Here is a 19,284-nt window from a genome sequence, read left to right as displayed (position 1 = left end):
TGTTCTGAAGGACAGCGCTCTCTCCTTTGTTTTGCCGTGAGAATGGCTCCGAGGAAGAGACGCACGAAGGCGGTAGCGAAGCCCCGTGCGGCAGAACCACGACGTTCGGGGTAAGCTCCGCATTTGCTTCTTGACTTTCTATTTACTGACGTCTTATAATAATGTCCTAGTCGTGTTGCTGCGAGTTCTGCCAATGTAGCAGAACAGTCGGGTCTCGCCATGTCGACCCTGAAATCCGAAACGAGCTCACGAGCTAGAACCCCAAGAAGGCCTGCTGCCAGAGGGAAATGGAGCGAGGAGCAGCTATTGACGAGTGACAAGTCCCTCCTCATTGACTTGGACCTAGTGGTATGAACCAATCCTTCCCAAATGCGATACCATATTATCCAAGCTAACAATAAGCTCAAAACGTCTAGAAACTGTTGGCGCGACCTGAAGCATGGGATTCCCTTGAGGAAAGCGATAAGCGTGAAATCCTCGCTCTACTCCCCCCAGATGTTCACCCAGAGGCATACGCTATATCAGATGACCCGGATGCAAAAATAAAACCCATCCCCGACTCCTTTATCCGCTATTCAAACAACTGGCGCGACGGCGTTCGACAGTTCCAGCTCGACCTCCAAAACGGCCGCTACGACCCCGAATGGCTACGCCAGGCGCAGGAAGCCAGGGAGCAGCGTGAAAATGGCGAATTTGATGACTTTAAAGAGCGTGAATATGAGCAGTTCTGGGGGCAGAAGCAGAAGGTCGTCTGGAATGCCGCTGCTGGAGAAAGTGCACGCGTGAAGATGGGGACTCTTATCAATGAAGGTGTCATCCAGCTGGGCGACATCTGGAAATTTTACTATGTTTACGGTAGAGGGCCCGGAAGAATCGTCATCGAAAAGGAAGTCAAGGTATTTAAAGATCTATCCACTCCGCATACAGCTTCGCCATTTACTGACAGCTATAGGTTCTTGACCGTGATGGGGTGAAATTGACTTTTGCAATTCCGCCTGGTGAACGAGTCTTTCTTCGAAGCAATTTCGACAAAGGAGAGCCCGTCTCGGTACCAGAGAAGGGAAAGGAAGATGTGAAAGTCGATTTCGACACACAGCCAGAGCCAGTGACATCATCCTGGAATGATAAACAGTTGAAATATGAGGACCCAGAATCACAGCTCACCGATGCAACCTCCGGTGGCGATGAGATGAAGCTTGATACCGATCAAGCGCCACAGGATACCCCTGCTTCTTCCAATGTCGACGAAATGAAGCTTGACAATGAACAAGCGCCACATGAGATTTCTACATCTTATACTGATGACATGAGTACCGACACCGTCACACAGCCAGTCATTCCACCTTCAAATGACGAAGCAACCAAACAAGAACCCCCATTCAGCGTTATTATTGTCAGCCCCGGCGGTACGCGAAATCAAAAACCTAAGCGCAAAATTCCTGAGCCCAAACCCCAGCCCCCAGTGAAGCGCAAGCGAGGACGGCCACCTAAGAATCCACCAAAGCAACCTGAACCAGAGCCACCCCAAGAACCGGAGGTGTCTCGGGGAATAGAAGTGTCCCAGCGCGATGAACAGAGCCCAACTGCTCCCGATTCCTTCATGGACATTGTGGCTGCACAGATTGAAGAAAACTGCAAAGCTGCTGGAGCATCCTCCAACCCAAAGCCCTCGCAGCCAGAATCCCCTTTGTCTGTGCTTTCTTCACCCCCTGAGCCGCTAGAGCTCTTTGGGCCAGAGTTATCTGCGTCAGTAGAGGAGTCATCCATTGCCAATACTAACGGCAAAAGTGATAAAGCAGAATTTTCGGAATTTTCCAAAGCTCAGCTCGATACACCTGGGTACAGCGTTGAGGCTCCCGTTGAGTCACTCATTGAGCCACCCGTCGAGGCTGAGCAGGACAAAATCACTAAACCCCCAAGTACTGAACCACAGAACGATCTAGTCCCAACGCCATCTCAAGCTACTGTCAGTGAACCGGATGAGATCATTGTTTCCAACGTTTCCTCGCCACAAGCACTCGTCCATAAGATTCTACAAATCGATGGCCGCATGCCGAACGGCCGTACAGCGAATGCCTGGAAGGAAATCCGTTGCTACCGAAATAACCAGGACATGGGCAGCCTCTTTGATGTGCGAGAGGCTTGGTTCTTACAGCAAGGACAACTTGAGTAGCTTCCTTCCACGCCTTCAACTTCTAGCATAAAAACAGCGATACACCATACCATTTGATTTTCGCCTACACTACCCTTGATACCATGTTAAGATCACAGTTGAAAACGGTCCATGCGTGACCAAGTTGGCTAGCTTACAATGGACAATTGAACCCCAGATATCCTACAGATAAAGTATCAAATAGGGTTCTAGCATGAATGCAAGGAAATGTAGTCTGGTCATACTCGCAAACGGACTGTATCTGAACTCCCAAAATTCCATGGTCAACCGAAGGAGGATCCCAGTGTTTAGTGCGTCTTACTGGACGAGAGAAGTACCACCTTTTCTTAAAGCTTTATTTTGCCTACACAAATCTTCTATGTTCCTGTTTTGTCGTAATTGAGGTAAATTAAATCATATACGTAGACCCTATATCGAAACACCCATGCATTGTTTCTGGGATACTCGACTAAGATTGTGATTACAAGTTACATCCTCGCTGTCCATAATTCATGACATGGTGCTTTACAAAATGGGAGGTACCATAACAGCCAACCTCATCCATGAATCCAAATTCACTGACAACGACCCGGCCATCTAAAGGAGTTGGCTGATATCGGTGTACCTCTACCCATAGCGGGCAACAGGTACTAGATTGGTGACGGAGTTGCATAAATTTAGAAATTTAGACACTCGGGTGAGACTCCGATTTTCATACTAAACCCTCGGGCCCACCTGGGCACCATCGAATAGGGATTACTAGGTGAAACATGAAGACCAAGAGAAACCACGAAACATACGGAATACAGAGTAGACTCTTGTGGGGTGGACTGATATACAAGTTGACAGATAGGTATAATTCGAATATTACATAGTTATCAAAACCTCGAGCTCGTTTAGTAGAGGGAGATATATATAGTTGCTGGTACTCCACACTACGGCCCTTCATTCGTTCCGGAAATAGCGGGCATAGGATCCGAATCCGCAGCAACATCAACAGCAAAGCTGGCCTGTATAAAGTCTTCAAGCTCTTCACTCACAGTCTTGAGCTTCTCCTTGACACTCGCAACACCTTCTTGTCCAACAATGTGTCGTGAAGGAGGGTTTTCATGGCCACCAATTGATGTAATGGCATAGACTGTTTCAGAGACTAGCACTTCCAGATGTGCCGAGCTTAACGGTGGGTGCATGGAAACAACCTCTGGAGCGGAGAATGGACCGTTTTCAATGGAGCTGACACGGGCGTTTTCATCGTTTGCTCGACTGGGTGTGACTGGGCTGTCAGATGAGACAGATGCGTCGGGAAGTTGGGGGACAAGATGGTTTAGGATCCCGCGGAACAGAGGTGCTTGATTGTTGGCCGGTGAATAGGCCGGGAAGATTGGAGGGGCACTGGTTACTAAGTTGGCGAGGATGCCAATTTCGATGCTGCATTGGAAGATGGTGAGTTTGACGTTGAATGGGGCAATTTCATAAGCCAGGCTCTGAAAAGCTCGTTAGTTTCTGCAATGGGAATCATTTAATCAAATGCGCATAAAAAGACTAACATCACAGAATCCTTCAAGGGCCCAGCCTGCTGCGCAGTACATTCCTAGTCCAGGTGTACCGATATGCGCCGCTGTATATCGTTAGACAAGTATTCAAGCACCGGGTGAGATATCTTTCTTACTGATCCCTGATATTATCATCACATGCCCTGCTCGCTCCTTTCTCATATGGGGGAGCGTGGCCTTGATGATATTGAGGGGGCCGAAATAGTTAACCTCGAATTGATCGCGCACGAGATTCATAGTTTGAGTAGAAGCGGAAAGTTCCTCAACTGTCCCAATAAGGGCTTGGGAGAAGGTCAGTGTATTGTTCAAGGGCAAGTCCAACAAGGGCGGGTCACCTTGACTTGTACAGCATAGAAGTATGTCTACTCTTCCGAATGTTGCGACTGCATCTGCCACAACTGCCTGGCACTGCCCCATCATTCTGTCTCGGAAAACAGTCAGCCATTATGATCAAGATTCATGATTAATCTCGACAGCCTAGATGTAGCGCACCGGATATCTAGCGGAACTGTCTTCATGCGCTGTGCCCAGCCTTCACCGTGGTGCTCCACTTCGGCGAGAAAAGCGTCAAATTCATCACGGCGACGTTCATCGCGTTCCAAAGCTGAATGTGCCAGCCCAAGAAATGCGTAATCTCCATGCGCAAGGACCTGCCGCGCGACTGAGAGGCCAATAGGCGAATCCCCCGCGGTGATCAGCCATACTCGAGGCTCATTATGCGACGGAAATTGCGCGCGGGCATCAAAAGGGGAGTTATTTTCCATGAGGTTCAGCGCCAACAGCCGAACGCGCTATCCATCACGCGATTGCAATTTCAAAGCTGCTTAATAGCAAACAAGTATAAGAATGGGAGATGCTCGGAGGGTCGGAAGACAAATGCCAAGACCGCGCAAGTTCCCGGGCCTCGATCTAATCGCGTGCTAATCGCCCACGTTAGCTGTCCTTTTGGCTTCTTCTCTTCTTTTCCTCATCCATCATGTCGGAACAGAGGCCACGCAGACAGGAGGAGTCCAACGTATGTGTCGCTGGCTTAGTGTTGTTGTGTTGAATTCACTGACCCCCTTTAGTCGGGCTTCAAAGGTGCCCTTCAGGGTCTTGCAGTCTTCTTGGTGGCCCAGTTTGCCATCAACCAGTACATGGGAAGTAAGGACAAGGCCGACACCCCCAGCGTGAATTCTGGTGGCATCCCCGCTTTTGCCGATCGCCCCGATCCCAGTGAAATCGCCGAGCGCAGTGCTCTCCCCGAGGTCATCGCCCCGATCTGGCCCTCCGACAGCGCTGTCGATATCAGTGTTTATGTAACCCCCTCTATCATTGTGCCCAACTTCAAGTCGCCGGACGGTGTTCTTGTGGTGGACGAGAAGAACTTCACCATTGGAAACTACAGCGATACTCGCGAAATCGACACCACCATCAAGGTCCCAAAGCAGGTCCAACAGAATGGAACTCTATGGGCTCACTTCTTTTTGGCTCGCACCGGATACCCGTTAGACCCCGCCGCTAAGGACTACAACACTGCTGATGCAGTCCATTTCCTTCGACCTTTGAACCAGTACCTTCCCAAGAAGAAGGTCAAGAAGCTGAAGAACCTTCTGTCGGGCCCCGAGGATGAGCAAGACCAGGAGGAAGATAACACCCCGGAAATTTCAACTATGTCATACTACCACCCCAACTTCACCCTGTCCCTGATCCCAGACTCCGGAACTCAGAAATTGGCGCAGATGAACCCCGCAGTTCGCCAGTATGTGCAGCTGGAGCGGACCGGTGCCCGCGATGCCAGTGGAAAGAATGGATGGTACTACCCGATCGCTTTCGTCAACACTTTTTGGCAACTGAAGACCCACATGACTGAGTTGAACTCTACCGTTGAGACCGTGCCGTTGCATATCACTCTCAACAACATGGCGAACTGGAAGTTCAACATCCTTAGCAGTGTTGATGAAGGCTCGAAGCAAAGTTCTCGCCAGGCTGCCTACGGCAAGCCTCCTCCCGGTGGTGGAGATGGAACCGAGTGGGAGATGGTGAAGGAGATTCTCTTGGATACGAACATTTGGCTTCTCTGCACCACGGGTGTGGTCACTGTCCTCCACATGTTGTTTGAGACTTTGGCCTTCAAGAACGATATTGTAAGTGGTATCTCACCATTAAAAAGTATGGTGTATAGTATCGCTAATATTCTCACTTTCTAGGCCCACTGGCGCAAGAAGAAGGACGTTGTTGGTACTTCAGTTCGGACAATCTTGGCCAACGTCTTCATGCAGGCTGTTATCTTCCTCTACCTCATGGACAACAGTGATAACACCTCTTGGATGATTCTGGCTAGTCAAGGATTTGGTATTCTTCTGGAATTCTGGAAGATCACCAAGACCGTCGACGTTCGTTTGCGCCCGCCGCCAGCTAGCTCTAAGTTGTCGTTCTTGCCTTATGTGATTGTGTTTGAGGACAAGCACAAGCTTAGCGAGACCGAGGAAAAGACCAAGGAGTACGATGAGATTGCCTTCCGCTACCTGTACATTTTGGCTGTTCCCCTTCTGCTCGCATACGCCGCGTACAGCTTGGTCTACAACACCCACAAGTCATGGTACTCTTACGTTATCCAGACCCTGGTGGGTAGTGTCTACGCCTACGGCTTCCTCATGATGGTCCCCAGTCTCTACATCAACTACCGGTTGAAGTCTGTTGCCCACATGCCCGGAAAGGCGTTAACCTACAAGTTCCTGAACACCTTCATCGACGATCTCTTCGCTTTCACCGTCAAGATGCCTTGGCTCCACCGCCTGGCTACTCTCCGCGACGATGTCATCTTCTTCGTCTGGCTCTATCAGGGCTGGAAGTACAAGGTTGACTACAAGCGCGTCAACGAGTTCGGCCAGGGAGGTGATAGTGATGAGGAGGAAGAACCTACTCCTGCTATTGAAGGGGACAAGAAGGAGGAAGTGGCTACCCAATCCTCTTCCAAGGCTACCTCCAAGTCATCTACCCGCAAAAGGAAATGAACACCGGTTTAGATGTGGGCCTCATCGGCCTATAAGCCGATGAACCTGTGATAACCGCCTTTGCATACGTAGTGAATCACTCGATTTCACTACTTTTGGCATGATGCTAGTGAGCATCGGATCATAATTATTACGATGTTAAAGCCAGCAATGTTTAATTCCGATTCTTTTAATTATTAGGATTCAAGAAAATCACTTTAGAGTTCCGAGCCTTACTTATCCAGTATCATGAAAGTAGACAAGACCAACCTTGAAAATAATATGATAGTATGATCAGACCAATAATGACAGACCAAGGTAGAAGCCGTTGTTGATGGTTACCCGATTGGGTTTAACGCCATTTTCGCATATCCGCGCCCACTCGTTCTTCTATGCGACTATCGTTAGATCTGCACCAAAAACATTCATTCCTTTGGTCACATTAGTTTTCTGAGACTCGGAATTGCATTCGAAAAAGCTTCCGAGTTGCGTCTTCAACAGGTGCAATTGAAGACGAAGCGCGGTATCGAGCAACTACGCGCTAATACCACCATCCCAAAGCAAACTACGCTATCATTCTTGTCAACACCCCTATTGCAGGAAAACTTTAGAATAAAATTCGGGTAGATGGATAGTGGTACAGGTAAGTCGTGTATGTATCCTTACAATTGAATAATGCTAACAATTCTTCAGGTAGCAACCAACCAAGCGGCCTGCTTGATGCGGTCGAGCACTTGGAAGCCGGTATGGCAAAAAAGCTCTCACAATTGAGATGGATGGTAAAACATGTTACTAATACGATCCGACAGTTGCATTCGTCCCGCCTAAACAGAGATATACAGATGCGAGTCTACTAGCCAAAACAATCGCTTCAAACGCGTACGAGAGCGGCATTCCGCAACCCGTGCTGGCCCGTCTCCTGAAGATTCTGACCACCAAAAATAACTTGGATCAGGGTACAGTTACAACGCTGATCAAGAACCTGTACCCCCAGGAGAGGATCGCGTCCAAGAATATCACTCAAGTGGTGTGCTGTCTTGGGCCTAGCAAGAACAAACCGAGCCCCGCCACGCAGGCTCTGCTATTGCGCTGGTTGATTCTTGCGTATGATCTTTTCGAAGATAGGACACATCTCGCCAAACTTTATGCTGTTCTTTTCAACTATTTGGATATGATTAGTTTGCGGAAACCACTGTGCCACCTTCTCTCGCTTCTCACAAGACGGAAACACGTCAAGCCATTCCGGATTCAAGCCTTGATGGAATTGATCCAGACTGCTGGCGGTGAAGACAAAGAGCTTATCAGCCTTCTGAGGATTTTCAAGAATTATTACCCTGAGATCATCCTCGGTGAATTTGGAGGATCGAGAAGGAATGCCCTCTTCTTCAAACACCCGGATCCCGAGTGGTCAAGCCATGTGAAGGTGCTTCAAGACCAAAATACAGAAAGAGTACAGGCGGGTCAGGAATCGAGTTTCCAGGTTGTTCATCGTGGGACTGTGAAAAGAAGTAGGATTGAAGTGGTTATTCCGACTTTACAAACTTCACGGGTATCTCATAAGCACACATCCCTGGAGGAGCTTCGCGACGTTGGCCATTTAGTCGACAGGCTTGACAAGATCGAATTACCTAACCAGATTATCTCAACTTTGGGCGATGCAATGGCTCAGAAGTATCTTCATCTGGTCCAATCTGAACTGGCACATCATCGTCTAAATGAATGGCTGAGAAGTTTCCTGGAGGACAAGTTGGAGACTCTACGTGAGGATGAAGATGATGAACCCGAGACATTATCATATGTGTTGGATTTTGTTGTGGGATATGTATCCTATACTAAGGTGAGTTTTTCGGATAGGTCACTGTCAACTCAGACACTGACAAAACATCAGGACCTCCCATCCTCGATACGTTCTTTTTTGAAGTCTTATCTCCAAACATGGAACGGCAAGGACAATCGTGACCACGTCTTCCGACTTCTCCAGTACATCCCAATCGAACCTTTCGCCTCGCTCCGGAGTGAATTATTATTACCATTGGAATCAGCTGTATTGAATGAGAGTCTTCGTTCCAGAACAGCGTTGCTGGGTTTCTATTCAGCGTTAATTAGCCAATGGGGCGTGAAACTTCGATCAGAGTCAGATACGTCAGAAGAATCAGTCCATCTGAGTCAAACCATCGTGCACGCCGAGCTCCTAGCATCTTCGATTCTAGAGTTCTCAATGGAGGATGAAGATAAAAAGTCCAAGCCAGCCACAGCCTCTGTGCTCGACTTCTACAGGACCCTTTCAGAACTCTTTTCTCACGCACCTCAAGATGCCCGGTTCCGCCTCACACTTCCGCATGCGCAAACTGTATACACACTCGCCTTCACACCCAGTGTCGCTGTGATCTCAAGCCTCAACTCCATCTTGGCCGTCTACAAATCCGCATTCGAGGCCTCTCTGAATTCACAAGTCCTCCAAGCACAGAACTCTCCGGCATATGGAACAAATCTTGTTGGTCGATTCAACGGGTATGTCATGGACATGTGCAATGTGCTATGGCGCAACCGTGCCCTTAATACCGAAGATCCGAATGCGCTAGGCTGCCTAGTCTCCGCACCGACTACCACTGCTTTGACAAGCTATATCAAGGACTTGTCCGAGGTGGCCAGACATTATGACCGCGAAAGTGCATTCCACATCAATCTTACATCGATATTCTCCCTCAGCCACCACGCTGCATTCTGCAATCTGTCGGCAGCTTGTTTTGCGGATCTGGAAGAGGACCAGCAGGTTGCAGATCACCGTCCAAAATTGAGAAAGCCAGTCACTCAGAAAGTGCTACAGGCACTGGAAAAGGATGGCGGTGCTAAGATTACATGGCAGGAGTACCGCGTGCATATGCTGGACTGGTTAGATGGGATTGGGTGCCGGGGTACTGGCATTCTGATGAGAAGCACAATGAAGGCTTTGCGCAAAGAGTAATAATAATAGTCGGGGGAGTGTTGATACTAGTCCTAGAAATGAAAGTTCCCGTAACGCCGTTTAAATGCTTGGTATCTGTATAATACATATTTGTACATACTGGGCCCTCTATGTGAGATAGTCTCGGCTTCAGATTGACCGCAGCATTGCGTCAAAGAGATCAGAACTTCTCCACCGAGTTCAGATATATATCTTGAACACTGGGGTCTTCCCGCAGAGCACTCAAGAGGTCCTCAAGATCTTTCACTTGTTCCTCGTCCTGTACCTCGACCATGGTATCCCTGTTGGGATCCCAGAAGATCTCCAATTCCTCGATACTGAGACCAGATAGTTTCGCAAATGTCTCGCCAACAGTTTTCGTCTCTGACGGATCGGTCAAGACCACGAGGCGACCCTTGTCATCGGTGGTGATATCCGCCGCTCCTGCTTCGATTGCCTGGTCCAAGTAGTCGTCTACATTTGCATCATCTTTCTTCTCCATAACAACCCTACCCTTCCTCTCAAAGAGGAATGTAGTCGGGGTGACGATTCCTCCTTTGTCTTTAATCATATAGCGAACGTCCTGTAGCACGCGCGCCTTCTGGTCCGTTTGACACTCCACAACCGCAGCCACTGAACCAGGCAGCATGGCCTCAATTGTTACGGATTCTAGTGCCTGGCCCGAGACACTAAGTCCTTGTCCGCGAGCAATTGCTGCTTCGATGATGATTTTCGGGATGGAGGCTCGTTTCGCATTCGACAGCGCGAGGGCTAGACGAGGATTGTACTTCGTGTCGGGTCCCCACACTAGAATAGAGTATTAGAATTTGAGATGTGCACAATTGGATGGTCATACGTACTCTGAGTTGCACTGGCAATCTCTTTTCCCATTATTTGGCGCTCCCTGCTCTTGGCCTTGTCGTTTTTGGCCTTGTCATGCTTAATTGTGGACCATTTGTTGTGACCGGAGAGGATGGCCGAGGAGGTGCTGAAATAGCGACACTCATGACAGGCAGAATCAACCCACCGGGGCTGCCGCAGCAGCCTGCTAAGCCTGAGAGCCATAATGCTTTTCCTTTGTCTATTGTAGATGACGATCTGATCTCTATTGAGATTCCCTCGGGCGGCTGTTTATCCGATCTCCGCGTGAGGCCACACGATAAGGAGTGAACATGGGGTTGACGCAACTACAGTGAACTAAATACTTCCCTTTTTTTTCTTTTTTCTTCCTTGCTTATGGGGCTACGCTCGCCCTGAATCTACCTAATGTCTGCCTCCGAAACAGCTCAAGCACCGTCCTCTCCACAAAATGGAGTCCCTGAGCTCGATATCCCTAAACTACACGCCCTCCCCTCCGAACAACAGGAACTGTACATGCTTACGTTCACCTCCGACCTCGTACAATACATATCTGGATTAGAAGCTGCAGAAGTTACATCGCAACAAAAGGATCTGAAAAAGGAATTGTTCAAGATATTGAACCTCCCTTCACCGACTATCACTCGAGTCCTCCGCAACAATCTAGGGCGATGTTTTGGCGCAATACTCAGCAAAGGGGATCGGGGAATCCTCTTCGGAACAATCACCGACCTGCTGGCTATTCTGAACGCTGGAAAGAATGAAGCCGAATTGAAGACCAAATTCGCTGCGGCGCATTGTCTAGGGGAGGTCTTTGCGACAGCCGGCGAGAGTGCGTTCATGCAGTCGAATGTTGCGATTTCAGCCGCACTGAAACTGCTCAAATCAGCAAGCAACCACACCGGTCTCAGGGGAGTTCTCTTTGCGGTGATGCGCAAGGTTGTTGCTGGAATTGGGGTTCCGATCGATGAAGGAACTGCCCGCGACATCTGGAAGCAGGCCCGAAACGCTGCTATCAGCGACAAGTCCACTTTCGTCCAAGTCAATGCATGCCGATGCCTGGAGCAGTTGGTTGCCACGACACCATTCTTCGATAATGCACATGACTTCGAACACCTCAAAACCCTTGTATGGAAGGTTATCGACAGCCCCGCTGCGCCGGTGCGGCACGCCATAGCTGCGGTTCTCGGTCGGGCACTGATTAATCTACATGCTAAGGATGCGCACATCACGGCCACCCCGAAACCGAAATCGAAGAAAGCGAAGCGCATGTCGAAGAAACCTGGTGTGGGGCTTGGAGATGAGGACGAGGCCGAGATGTCAGAGTCATCTGCCCCTAAAAAAACCGACTCGCGTCTGTACTTCCTTCTTCCGGACTTGTTGAGGCAGCTTTCGTCCCAGTACCTGAAGAGTACTACCACAAATCGCTCACGTGCTGGGATCTGTATGTGCTATAAATATGTTGTGCGTAATCTGGGTGACAAGGTTGTTGAAGAGCGCTATGGCCAGATTGCGAACAATTTGCTTGTCGAGTTGTTGAATCATCCAACCGTCACGTACAACCGTTTCCGCCTACTCATGACTAGGAGGTTCATCAAGAGTATCCTTGAAGATACTATTGGGCAGGAATTGTTGCGAGAGAACAGTCAGCTCAATGCCACAACATGGCTCATCAACGGTATCCTCAAGGACTACCCTCAGGTTATCCAGGAACGTCGTGAGCCCAGCAAGTACACACTAACGAGTGCGGTCAGCGCTTTGTCCTCGTTGATTTCATCGCTTGGTTCCGCCTTCAGTGCTCAGGCTGATAGTTGCCGAGATGCTCTGCTCCAAGTCCTTCCTCACCCTAGCTACACTGTTCAAGTCCATGTTGCGCATTGTCTGCGAAACTTCGTCCTGGCCTCTCCCCATCAGCTGCTGTCATGTGTGACAATCTGCATGAACAGTTTGAATAGGGAGATCGGACAGCTAGGCACACCGCGCCAATCGCCTCGCCGGTGTGTTGGCTATGCCAATGGATTATCTGCAATGCTCAGTACTTCTCGTTTACAACCATTGTATGGTGCAGTGGATGTGTTTGCACGTGTGTTTACGCAGGCAACCGATCTTCTCAAGACGAGCAGCACCTCCGAGCTTCGGGTCGCGAGCATTCAAATCCAGGTTGCCTGGATTCTGATTGGAGGTTTGATGCCTCTCGGACCTAGCTTCGTCAAGACCCATTTGTCTCAATTGATGCTTCTCTGGAAGAACGCACTTCCCAAACACCTCGGCAAGGAAAACGCTGCCCAGCCAGGTACTGTCGAGATCAGCTTCCTGACTCATGTGCGGGAGTGTGCACTGGGCTCGCTCCTGGTGTTCATGGAGTTTAACAGCAAATTGATCACATCGGATGGCGCGAAGAGAATCTCAGCCATGTTGCAAAATACCGTCGAATTTTTGGATAACTTGCCTAAGCCGAAGGCTATGGAAGATCTTTCACAAAGACTACACCCATCAATGCAATTGCAGGATTATTCAACTATGGTGCGTCGGCGTGTGTTGCAGTGTTTCACAAAGCTTGTGCATGTTCACCCACCTAGTCATGGGGACATCATCTCTCAGTCCAGTCTTCTCAGCCTGGCTATTTCCTCATTCGCAGACCCAGATGCTCAGTACAAGCAGCTAGAAAGCTCTATTTCAGGCTCCGCCGGACAATTCGATGGCCTATGGGATCTATGTGATAATTATGGATTTGGTGTCACCGGACTTTCTCGAGAATATATCCATGCTACACTGTCTGGCACCCAAGAAGACGACAAGAGCCCCGCCTGGTCTGCGCTTGATTCGGTGGACCAAGTTGTGGACGACACCCTAACTTTCCCTATTTGCCAAGCTAGTGAGCATGACGCAATTCTTCTATACAGTTTGCGAGATGGAGATAAGCTTGCTGTTGATCCCCCAACAACCGGGGTTGTCAACTCGGCAATCGATCTGTTCTCTGTGGCTCTCGCTCTTCACTCGTCCAAAATCCAGGAAAGCAGTGTCGAACAGATCGCTACATTCCTCACTTCTCCCGGCCTACAAAGAAACCCCGGCAGGAAAGCAGCATTGGTTGTCAACATCTCGGTCGCCCTTTTACATACTCTGAAAGTTGCTGTTAAGGAGACAGACTTCGTGCCTGGCAAGCTAAACCCGTCCACTGATAAGATTTTGCAAGAGCTCCTCCAAAAGTTCGTCATAGATGCCGACCCAGTTGTTCGCACAATCGGCGTTGAAGCACTTGGACGACTTTGCGACAGTGCTGGAAATGCGTGCACCAATACACAGGTTAATTGGCTCGTTGATACTATTGTCGAGAACAGAGAGCCTAACGCTAGAGCTGGCTGTGCTGCGGCCTTGGGATGCATCCATGCTCAAATTGGTGGAATGGCAGCTGGTTTGCACCTCAAAACAATTGTTGGTGTTTTAATGTCTCTGTGCAATGACCCTCACCCTGTTGTCCATTTCTGGGCTCTTGGAGGCCTGGAGAGAGTCGCCAACTCTGCTGGTTTGACATTCTCGCCTTTTGTCTCCGGTTCTTTGGGAATGCTTGCTCAACTCTACAACGCTGACACTCACAACGAAGAGGCAGCCGCGTTGGCGACCTCCAACATTGAAATGTCATTCTTGACACCTGTCGTGATCAGTCGATGCGTAGACTCTCTCATCAATGTCCTCGGGCCTGACTTGCAAGACATTGCGAAGACTCGAAACCTCATTTTGACACTGCTTCGCCAATTCCAGTTGGAGGAAAACCCAGCATTGGTGACGGAAAGCTCGAAATGTTTGGACCACTTCTCGATGTATGCGTCTAGTTACGTCGACATTGCGGCATACGTGAAGCGACTTCAGACCGAGCTTCGAGCAAGCAACTTCCTCATGCGAGATGTTGCAGTCCGTGGACTCAACAATCTCATGAAACGAGATGCATCGTCTGTCGTGCAGACGGTGGGTCAGTCTTTAGAAGATGACATCTGGCTCGCATTCGATGAAGCGCCGAACAATAAGTCGCTCAAGTCAATGATCCAGGACTGGCTACAACAGACTGCTTTGACAGAAACCGAGCTATGGATCCAACGTTGTCAAAATATTATGACGAAGACACGCCACAAGGTGGAACCTGTGCCTACCACGGCTGTTCAAAATACAGCTGCCGATATCCCCGATGACGAGGTTGCCGGTTTTGCCTCGGCTGCTGGGGAAGGACAAGGCGACGCTGCGAATGAAAGCATCTCCGGCCAAGAATTGTTAAAATGGCAGACCCGCAACTTTGCCATGAGCTGTCTCTCCGAACTTCTGGCTACTGTCCAAGAGGCGATTCTCCCAGACTCTGCTATCCCGGCGGAGTTGGCTCTTCAGAAAAACGTTGGAGATATTGTCAGAATGGCCTTTTCGGCGTCTACCGCCAATGTCATTGAGCTGCGCGTATGGGGATTAAAGATCATCGACCAGGTTCTTACCATGTTTGGCAAAACACCGGATCCTGACTTTGCTGAAGCATCGCTCCTCGAGCAGTATCAAGCCCAGATTGGGTCTGCACTTACTCCTGCCTTTGCTGCTGATTCCTCCGCGGAGCTGGCCTCAGAAGCTATTAATGTGTCTGCGACTTTCATTGCCACAGGAATCGTAACAAATGTCGACCGCATGGGCAGAATCCTGAAGCTTTTGGTGCTGGGCTTGGAGAACTTCGCGAAGAACCCGGAGACTACTGAAATCGGTGATCTCAAGGGCCTAAACTCAAATGCTCGAGTTATGGTAAAACTCGCTCTGTTCTCGGCCTGGGCCCGGCTCCAGATCGCAAGCATCGACCAAGAGTACTTGACCCAGGTGGTCCAACCTTATATTGCTAAACTCACACCTCTGTGGCTTTCTTCTCTTCAAGAATATGCTCGATTGCGCTTTGAGCCAGACATCTCCGGTAGCTTGGGGACAATCTCGAGCGGTGATTTGGATGAGGTGTATGCCGCGTTGAATCGTGAGACTTTGTTGAAGGTAAGTCCTGAAATGCCTATTTTATCTGGCGGAAGCTAATCATACTTTCAGTTTTACCAAGACACGTGGTTATACTTGGTTGATGCGATTGCTGGGCTTGTCGAGAAAGATATTGACTTTGTTTTCGATGCTTTGGATGGCAAGTTGCAGCTACCCGAGGAGCCTAGTGGTGCCGAAGGCGCCGAGGGCGAGGAGAAACAAGAAAAAGCCATCAAGAAGGATGAAGGGAAAGGACACGATATTAATTACCGTGAAGAGCCGGTCGCTTTCTTCTTTGTCTTGTTCGGACTGGCTTTCGAATCTTTGGTTGACCAAGGAACTTCGGCATCGCAACGATTGGAGATTCTTCAGGCTCTGAAGCGAATCCTGAGACCCGTCATCTCTGGAAATGCCATCTACCAAGATGCAATTTTCACAGAGACCATGGACACTTTCGACCGTCTTGTGTTGACAGAAGCTACCCCCATCCAGACCGTCATTGTCGAGATTGCCCAAAACCTGTCATTGGATCACCCGGCAGCAAAGGGTGATCTCGAACGTAGTGACCATCTGTCCGATGACATCGAGCAACTCTTCGAGCTCACAAGAAGCATCATTCTTGTTCTCGCTGGAATGCTTCCCAATCTCCGTGAATCGACCCCACTTGCGCGATTCAACGTCACTTCGGATGAGTCTTTGACTCTTATTCGTTTGGCACTTCGTTCTCTCGTCGATGTTGCATCCGTATTCCCATCCATCATTCGCAACGATCTACATGCTTGTATCTTACATATTTTCACAACTATACTCGCAACTGGAATCTGCCAAGCTGGCGTGGTGCCGCAAGCTCTTCCCATTTTCCGGCAGTTCATTCATGGTATTACCCACACAACGGAATCACCCGAAGACCTTGAGGTTGTGTCATTCCAACTTCGAGGATGTCTCACTCGCTTCCTGACCATTCTCACGATCGCTCAGCGACGAGAATCGGATATCTCTATCCCTTGCGCCAAGAATACGCTCTTAGCCATCACTTTCCTCCTGACTGCCGGCGCACATGTCATTCCGCCCCAGGAGCCAGTCCTGATCCGAGTTCTAGATGAGTTACTCGACTGTCTTCAAGACGTCGGTCTTGCCACCGTGGCAGCTAGCTGCCTCCGTTCAATCCTCGTTAAGCCAGGGTCTCGTTCTACCACCGACGAAGTGATCGGCCGATACCTCGTCCCGCGACTGATCGCCTTCATGGTTGCCTGCCCTCTGGACAACGGCGATATTCCCAGCGACCCCGAAAACTCCCGGACAGTGGTTGCTCGCACGCTTGTTTCTTGTATTTCTAACGCCACTTTCTCCGCTTCTGAACTGCCTGCCGCTACTTCTCTCGTCATGTCGGCACTATTGGCACGGGCTAAGCGTGAAGGCGAGGCCGTGCACCAGGAATCGGCGGGCCATCTCCTCGAGCTTGCCAAGGCTGATCAGCTTACTTTCCGGACGCTGGTGGCTACTATGAATGCAGACCAGAAGTCACTTCTAGAGGAGGTTCTTCGTAGTGTCGGAGTCGGGGCTGTTGCTTCGAAGACTGGCGCTGATGCGGCAGACAATGCTCCCCAGGCTGCGCCGAGTATAGCATTGCGCATGGATTTCTAGAAACTTTATACGGTATAAACGGACGAAACACTTTATGATATAGTTAAATGCCAAATCATTTTTTTACATTCAACCTCGGGGGAGGTATACAAATTATCGAGTGACGAGCTATATATTTGTAGAGGTCAATACCGATTATTGACCGGAGCTTATTTTATCCCTACCCGAAGCATCAGGTGATCTTCTAATTCCCATCTCAGTTGTAGTTTGTGGTCTACATAGACTTCAGTTTGGGATTATTATATGCTCGAATCTCATCTCTACGAGCCAGTCTCCGCTTGTTAGGTCAAAATGCCGCCGGATCGGGGTCGTGCCTCTCGAGCATGCACCTCGTGCAGAAAACAAAAGACCAGATGCTATGAGGCTGGGATTCCTGGACGAGCATGTATGCGATGCGACCGACTTCACCAAAGCTGCTCGCTCGTCCAAATCATTGCCTCTGATGAGGAAACCGTCGTCCCCGCATCAGGGACGGATGCTCGGTATGAATTCCTCAGCCCATGTTTACTCCAAAACTGACAAATTTCCATAGTTTAGAACGTCTTGAAAAGACCGTGGCTACTCTGCTGGATCGGCTTGGAGAAGGTCCAGCGAAAACACTCGGCAATGAATCGAGTAGAACTACCCCCGCACAGACAAGCCCGGGGTCTAGCGGTGCGTATAAGGACGCGGAATCCTCCGCAGCTCCGATCATGGTCATCCGCGATCTAGCAACGGACAACGCTATCAAACCAATGTCCGACGCGAGATCTCTAGGGGCGGTATTGGACGATCTTATTTCGCCCGATCTTGCACTTACACTCATTACAATGTATGCTGCTCTTCCAAACGAATTGCTTTATCATGACAAATTATCACTAACCCTTTCCTCAGCTTCCTCGAATATTATGGTCGATGGGTTCTCTTCGCTCCCGATTGTGATCCAAGTGAGCTTCTCCGCCGAGTAAAAAAGTCGAGCTTGCTGTTCTGTGCTTGTTCTCTGATTGCTGTGCGGCACACTTCTGAAGAATTAGCTGCAAGCCTTGCTCCGAAGTTGTATGAGTATGCCCGCTCTCTTGCTTCTACCACTCTTCTAGTTGCTCCGCAGCCCATTGAGTTCTTCCAGGCTACCTTGATTTTGTCTATGTGGTCGACGACTGTTGGACAGGTGCCTTTGAGTATTGATAGCTGGCTTCTGAGCGGGTTCGCTCTACAGCACTCCCACTCGAGTCCACTGTTTACTGCTGTCACGACCCAATCTCATCCCCCAAATCGATTGGATGAAGAAACTATGAATAATTGCTATCTGTGGAATCATCTATGTCTTGCTCATATGCACTATTGTGTTGGAACCAGCCGTCGATCCATGCTACAACCTTGGCAAATCGAGCGATGTCGTGCTATCATTTCTTCAGACCATGCGATAAATTTTGAAGTGCGCATGGTGGCCGAGATTTATCTTTATTGGACTGTATATGAACATCTCATTCAGGAGTCGGTTGATTTGCTGAAATCAGTGGCAGCTTTGCAGGACTGGCGACGAAAATGGGAATTCGTCCTTGGTATGTTACATTTTCTTTATATCATCTCATTCTTGCTAATGAATTTCGCGATCAGAGCAACCGAGATCTCAGTTTCTCTCAATGGGCTTCCATTTCTCCCATCTACTTCTCTACGAACATGCCCTAAAAGCCAAGTCTTCCCGATCTCGGGAACCAATTGTGTCGGAAATGATTCGCCATGCCACGGCAATTGTGCAACTGGCCATGGATACAGTAGATGAGCGCACCCGCCATTTGACCGATCACATCTACCACATGATCACCTTTGCAGCTATTGTCATTTGCCGCCTACTGAATGCCTACCAAGAACAGGTTGCATCGACTCACAACATCGACGAGCTCGAATTGCTCGTACGTGACTTAGTGCAGTGGCTATATTGCATTGGGCTACCATGCCATGCGGCGCATACTTTGGGAAATATTATCACGAAGGTGCATCAAAAATTAAGACCGCACATCGAGCTACCGCCAGCAAATCCGCAACCAGACGAGCTACTTGGTGAACTTAACAGTTACTATTTCCCGGAATTTCTTGGATTGGGGATCTCGGCTAATGGAGATTGGGATCTTATGTCCAATATGGGCCTCTTTCCAGAAAGCCCATCTATTCCAGGGAGACCTGACTGAT

At 49.3% G+C, this 19,284-nt stretch overlaps 7 protein-coding genes across 7 annotated transcripts; 5 read left to right on the top strand and 2 right to left on the bottom strand.

Moving 5' to 3' along the window:
* Positions 1-42: 42 nt before the first annotated feature.
* Positions 43-2,173, top strand: N7487_011993 (uncharacterized protein; the record flags this gene model as incomplete). Its single annotated transcript, XM_056879723.1, has 4 exons — positions 43-110; positions 171-348; positions 417-896; positions 953-2,173. 4 exons carry the CDS (start codon positions 43-45, stop codon positions 2,171-2,173), a joined length of 1,947 nt encoding a protein of 648 aa, XP_056725042.1.
* A 914-nt stretch (positions 2,174-3,087) lies between these two features.
* On the bottom strand, positions 3,088-4,469 carry N7487_011992 (short chain dehydrogenase/reductase family protein; the record flags this gene model as incomplete). Its single annotated transcript, XM_056879722.1, has 5 exons — positions 3,088-3,636; positions 3,700-3,770; positions 3,822-3,986; positions 4,041-4,126; positions 4,198-4,469. The coding sequence occupies 5 exons, from the start codon at positions 4,467-4,469 to the stop codon at positions 3,088-3,090; spliced, it is 1,143 nt and encodes a 380-aa protein (XP_056725041.1).
* Positions 4,470-4,681: 212 nt separating this feature from the next.
* N7487_011991 (CLPTM1 family protein) lies at positions 4,682-6,701 on the top strand (the record flags this gene model as incomplete). Its single annotated transcript, XM_056879721.1, has 3 exons — positions 4,682-4,720; positions 4,773-5,831; positions 5,895-6,701. 3 exons carry the CDS (start codon positions 4,682-4,684, stop codon positions 6,699-6,701), a joined length of 1,905 nt encoding a protein of 634 aa, XP_056725040.1.
* A 606-nt stretch (positions 6,702-7,307) lies between these two features.
* N7487_011990 (Mis6 domain protein) lies at positions 7,308-9,645 on the top strand (the record flags this gene model as incomplete). The annotated part of the gene is made up of 4 exons (XM_056879720.1): positions 7,308-7,323; positions 7,374-7,424; positions 7,490-8,517; positions 8,569-9,645. The coding sequence occupies 4 exons, from the start codon at positions 7,308-7,310 to the stop codon at positions 9,643-9,645; spliced, it is 2,172 nt and encodes a 723-aa protein (XP_056725039.1).
* Positions 9,646-9,805: 160 nt separating this feature from the next.
* Positions 9,806-10,704, bottom strand: N7487_011989 (post-initiation translation factor DPC29; the record flags this gene model as incomplete). The annotated part of the gene is made up of 2 exons (XM_056879719.1): positions 9,806-10,431; positions 10,485-10,704. Coding segments are annotated over 2 exons (846 nt in total), but the record flags the coding sequence as incomplete, so codon positions are not given.
* Positions 10,705-10,890: 186 nt separating this feature from the next.
* N7487_011988 (AP-1 complex accessory protein LAA1) lies at positions 10,891-17,115 on the top strand (the record flags this gene model as incomplete). Its single annotated transcript, XM_056879718.1, has 2 exons — positions 10,891-15,492; positions 15,544-17,115. 2 exons carry the CDS (start codon positions 10,891-10,893, stop codon positions 17,113-17,115), a joined length of 6,174 nt encoding a protein of 2,057 aa, XP_056725037.1.
* A 291-nt stretch (positions 17,116-17,406) lies between these two features.
* N7487_011987 (Zn(II)2Cys6 transcription factor domain-containing protein) lies at positions 17,407-19,283 on the top strand (the record flags this gene model as incomplete). The annotated part of the gene is made up of 4 exons (XM_056879717.1): positions 17,407-17,597; positions 17,648-17,926; positions 17,989-18,656; positions 18,712-19,283. The coding sequence occupies 4 exons, from the start codon at positions 17,407-17,409 to the stop codon at positions 19,281-19,283; spliced, it is 1,710 nt and encodes a 569-aa protein (XP_056725036.1).
* Position 19,284: the final 1 nt, after the last annotated feature.

Source organism: Penicillium crustosum, assembly GCF_028827405.1.
Source record: "Penicillium crustosum strain IBT 35664 chromosome Unknown utg000005l_segment0_segment0, whole genome shotgun sequence".
Taxonomy (NCBI): Eukaryota; Fungi; Ascomycota; class Eurotiomycetes; order Eurotiales; family Aspergillaceae; genus Penicillium; species Penicillium crustosum.
Note: the sequence above shows the minus strand (reverse complement) of the source record. Positions and strands in the feature narration are given on the sequence as shown.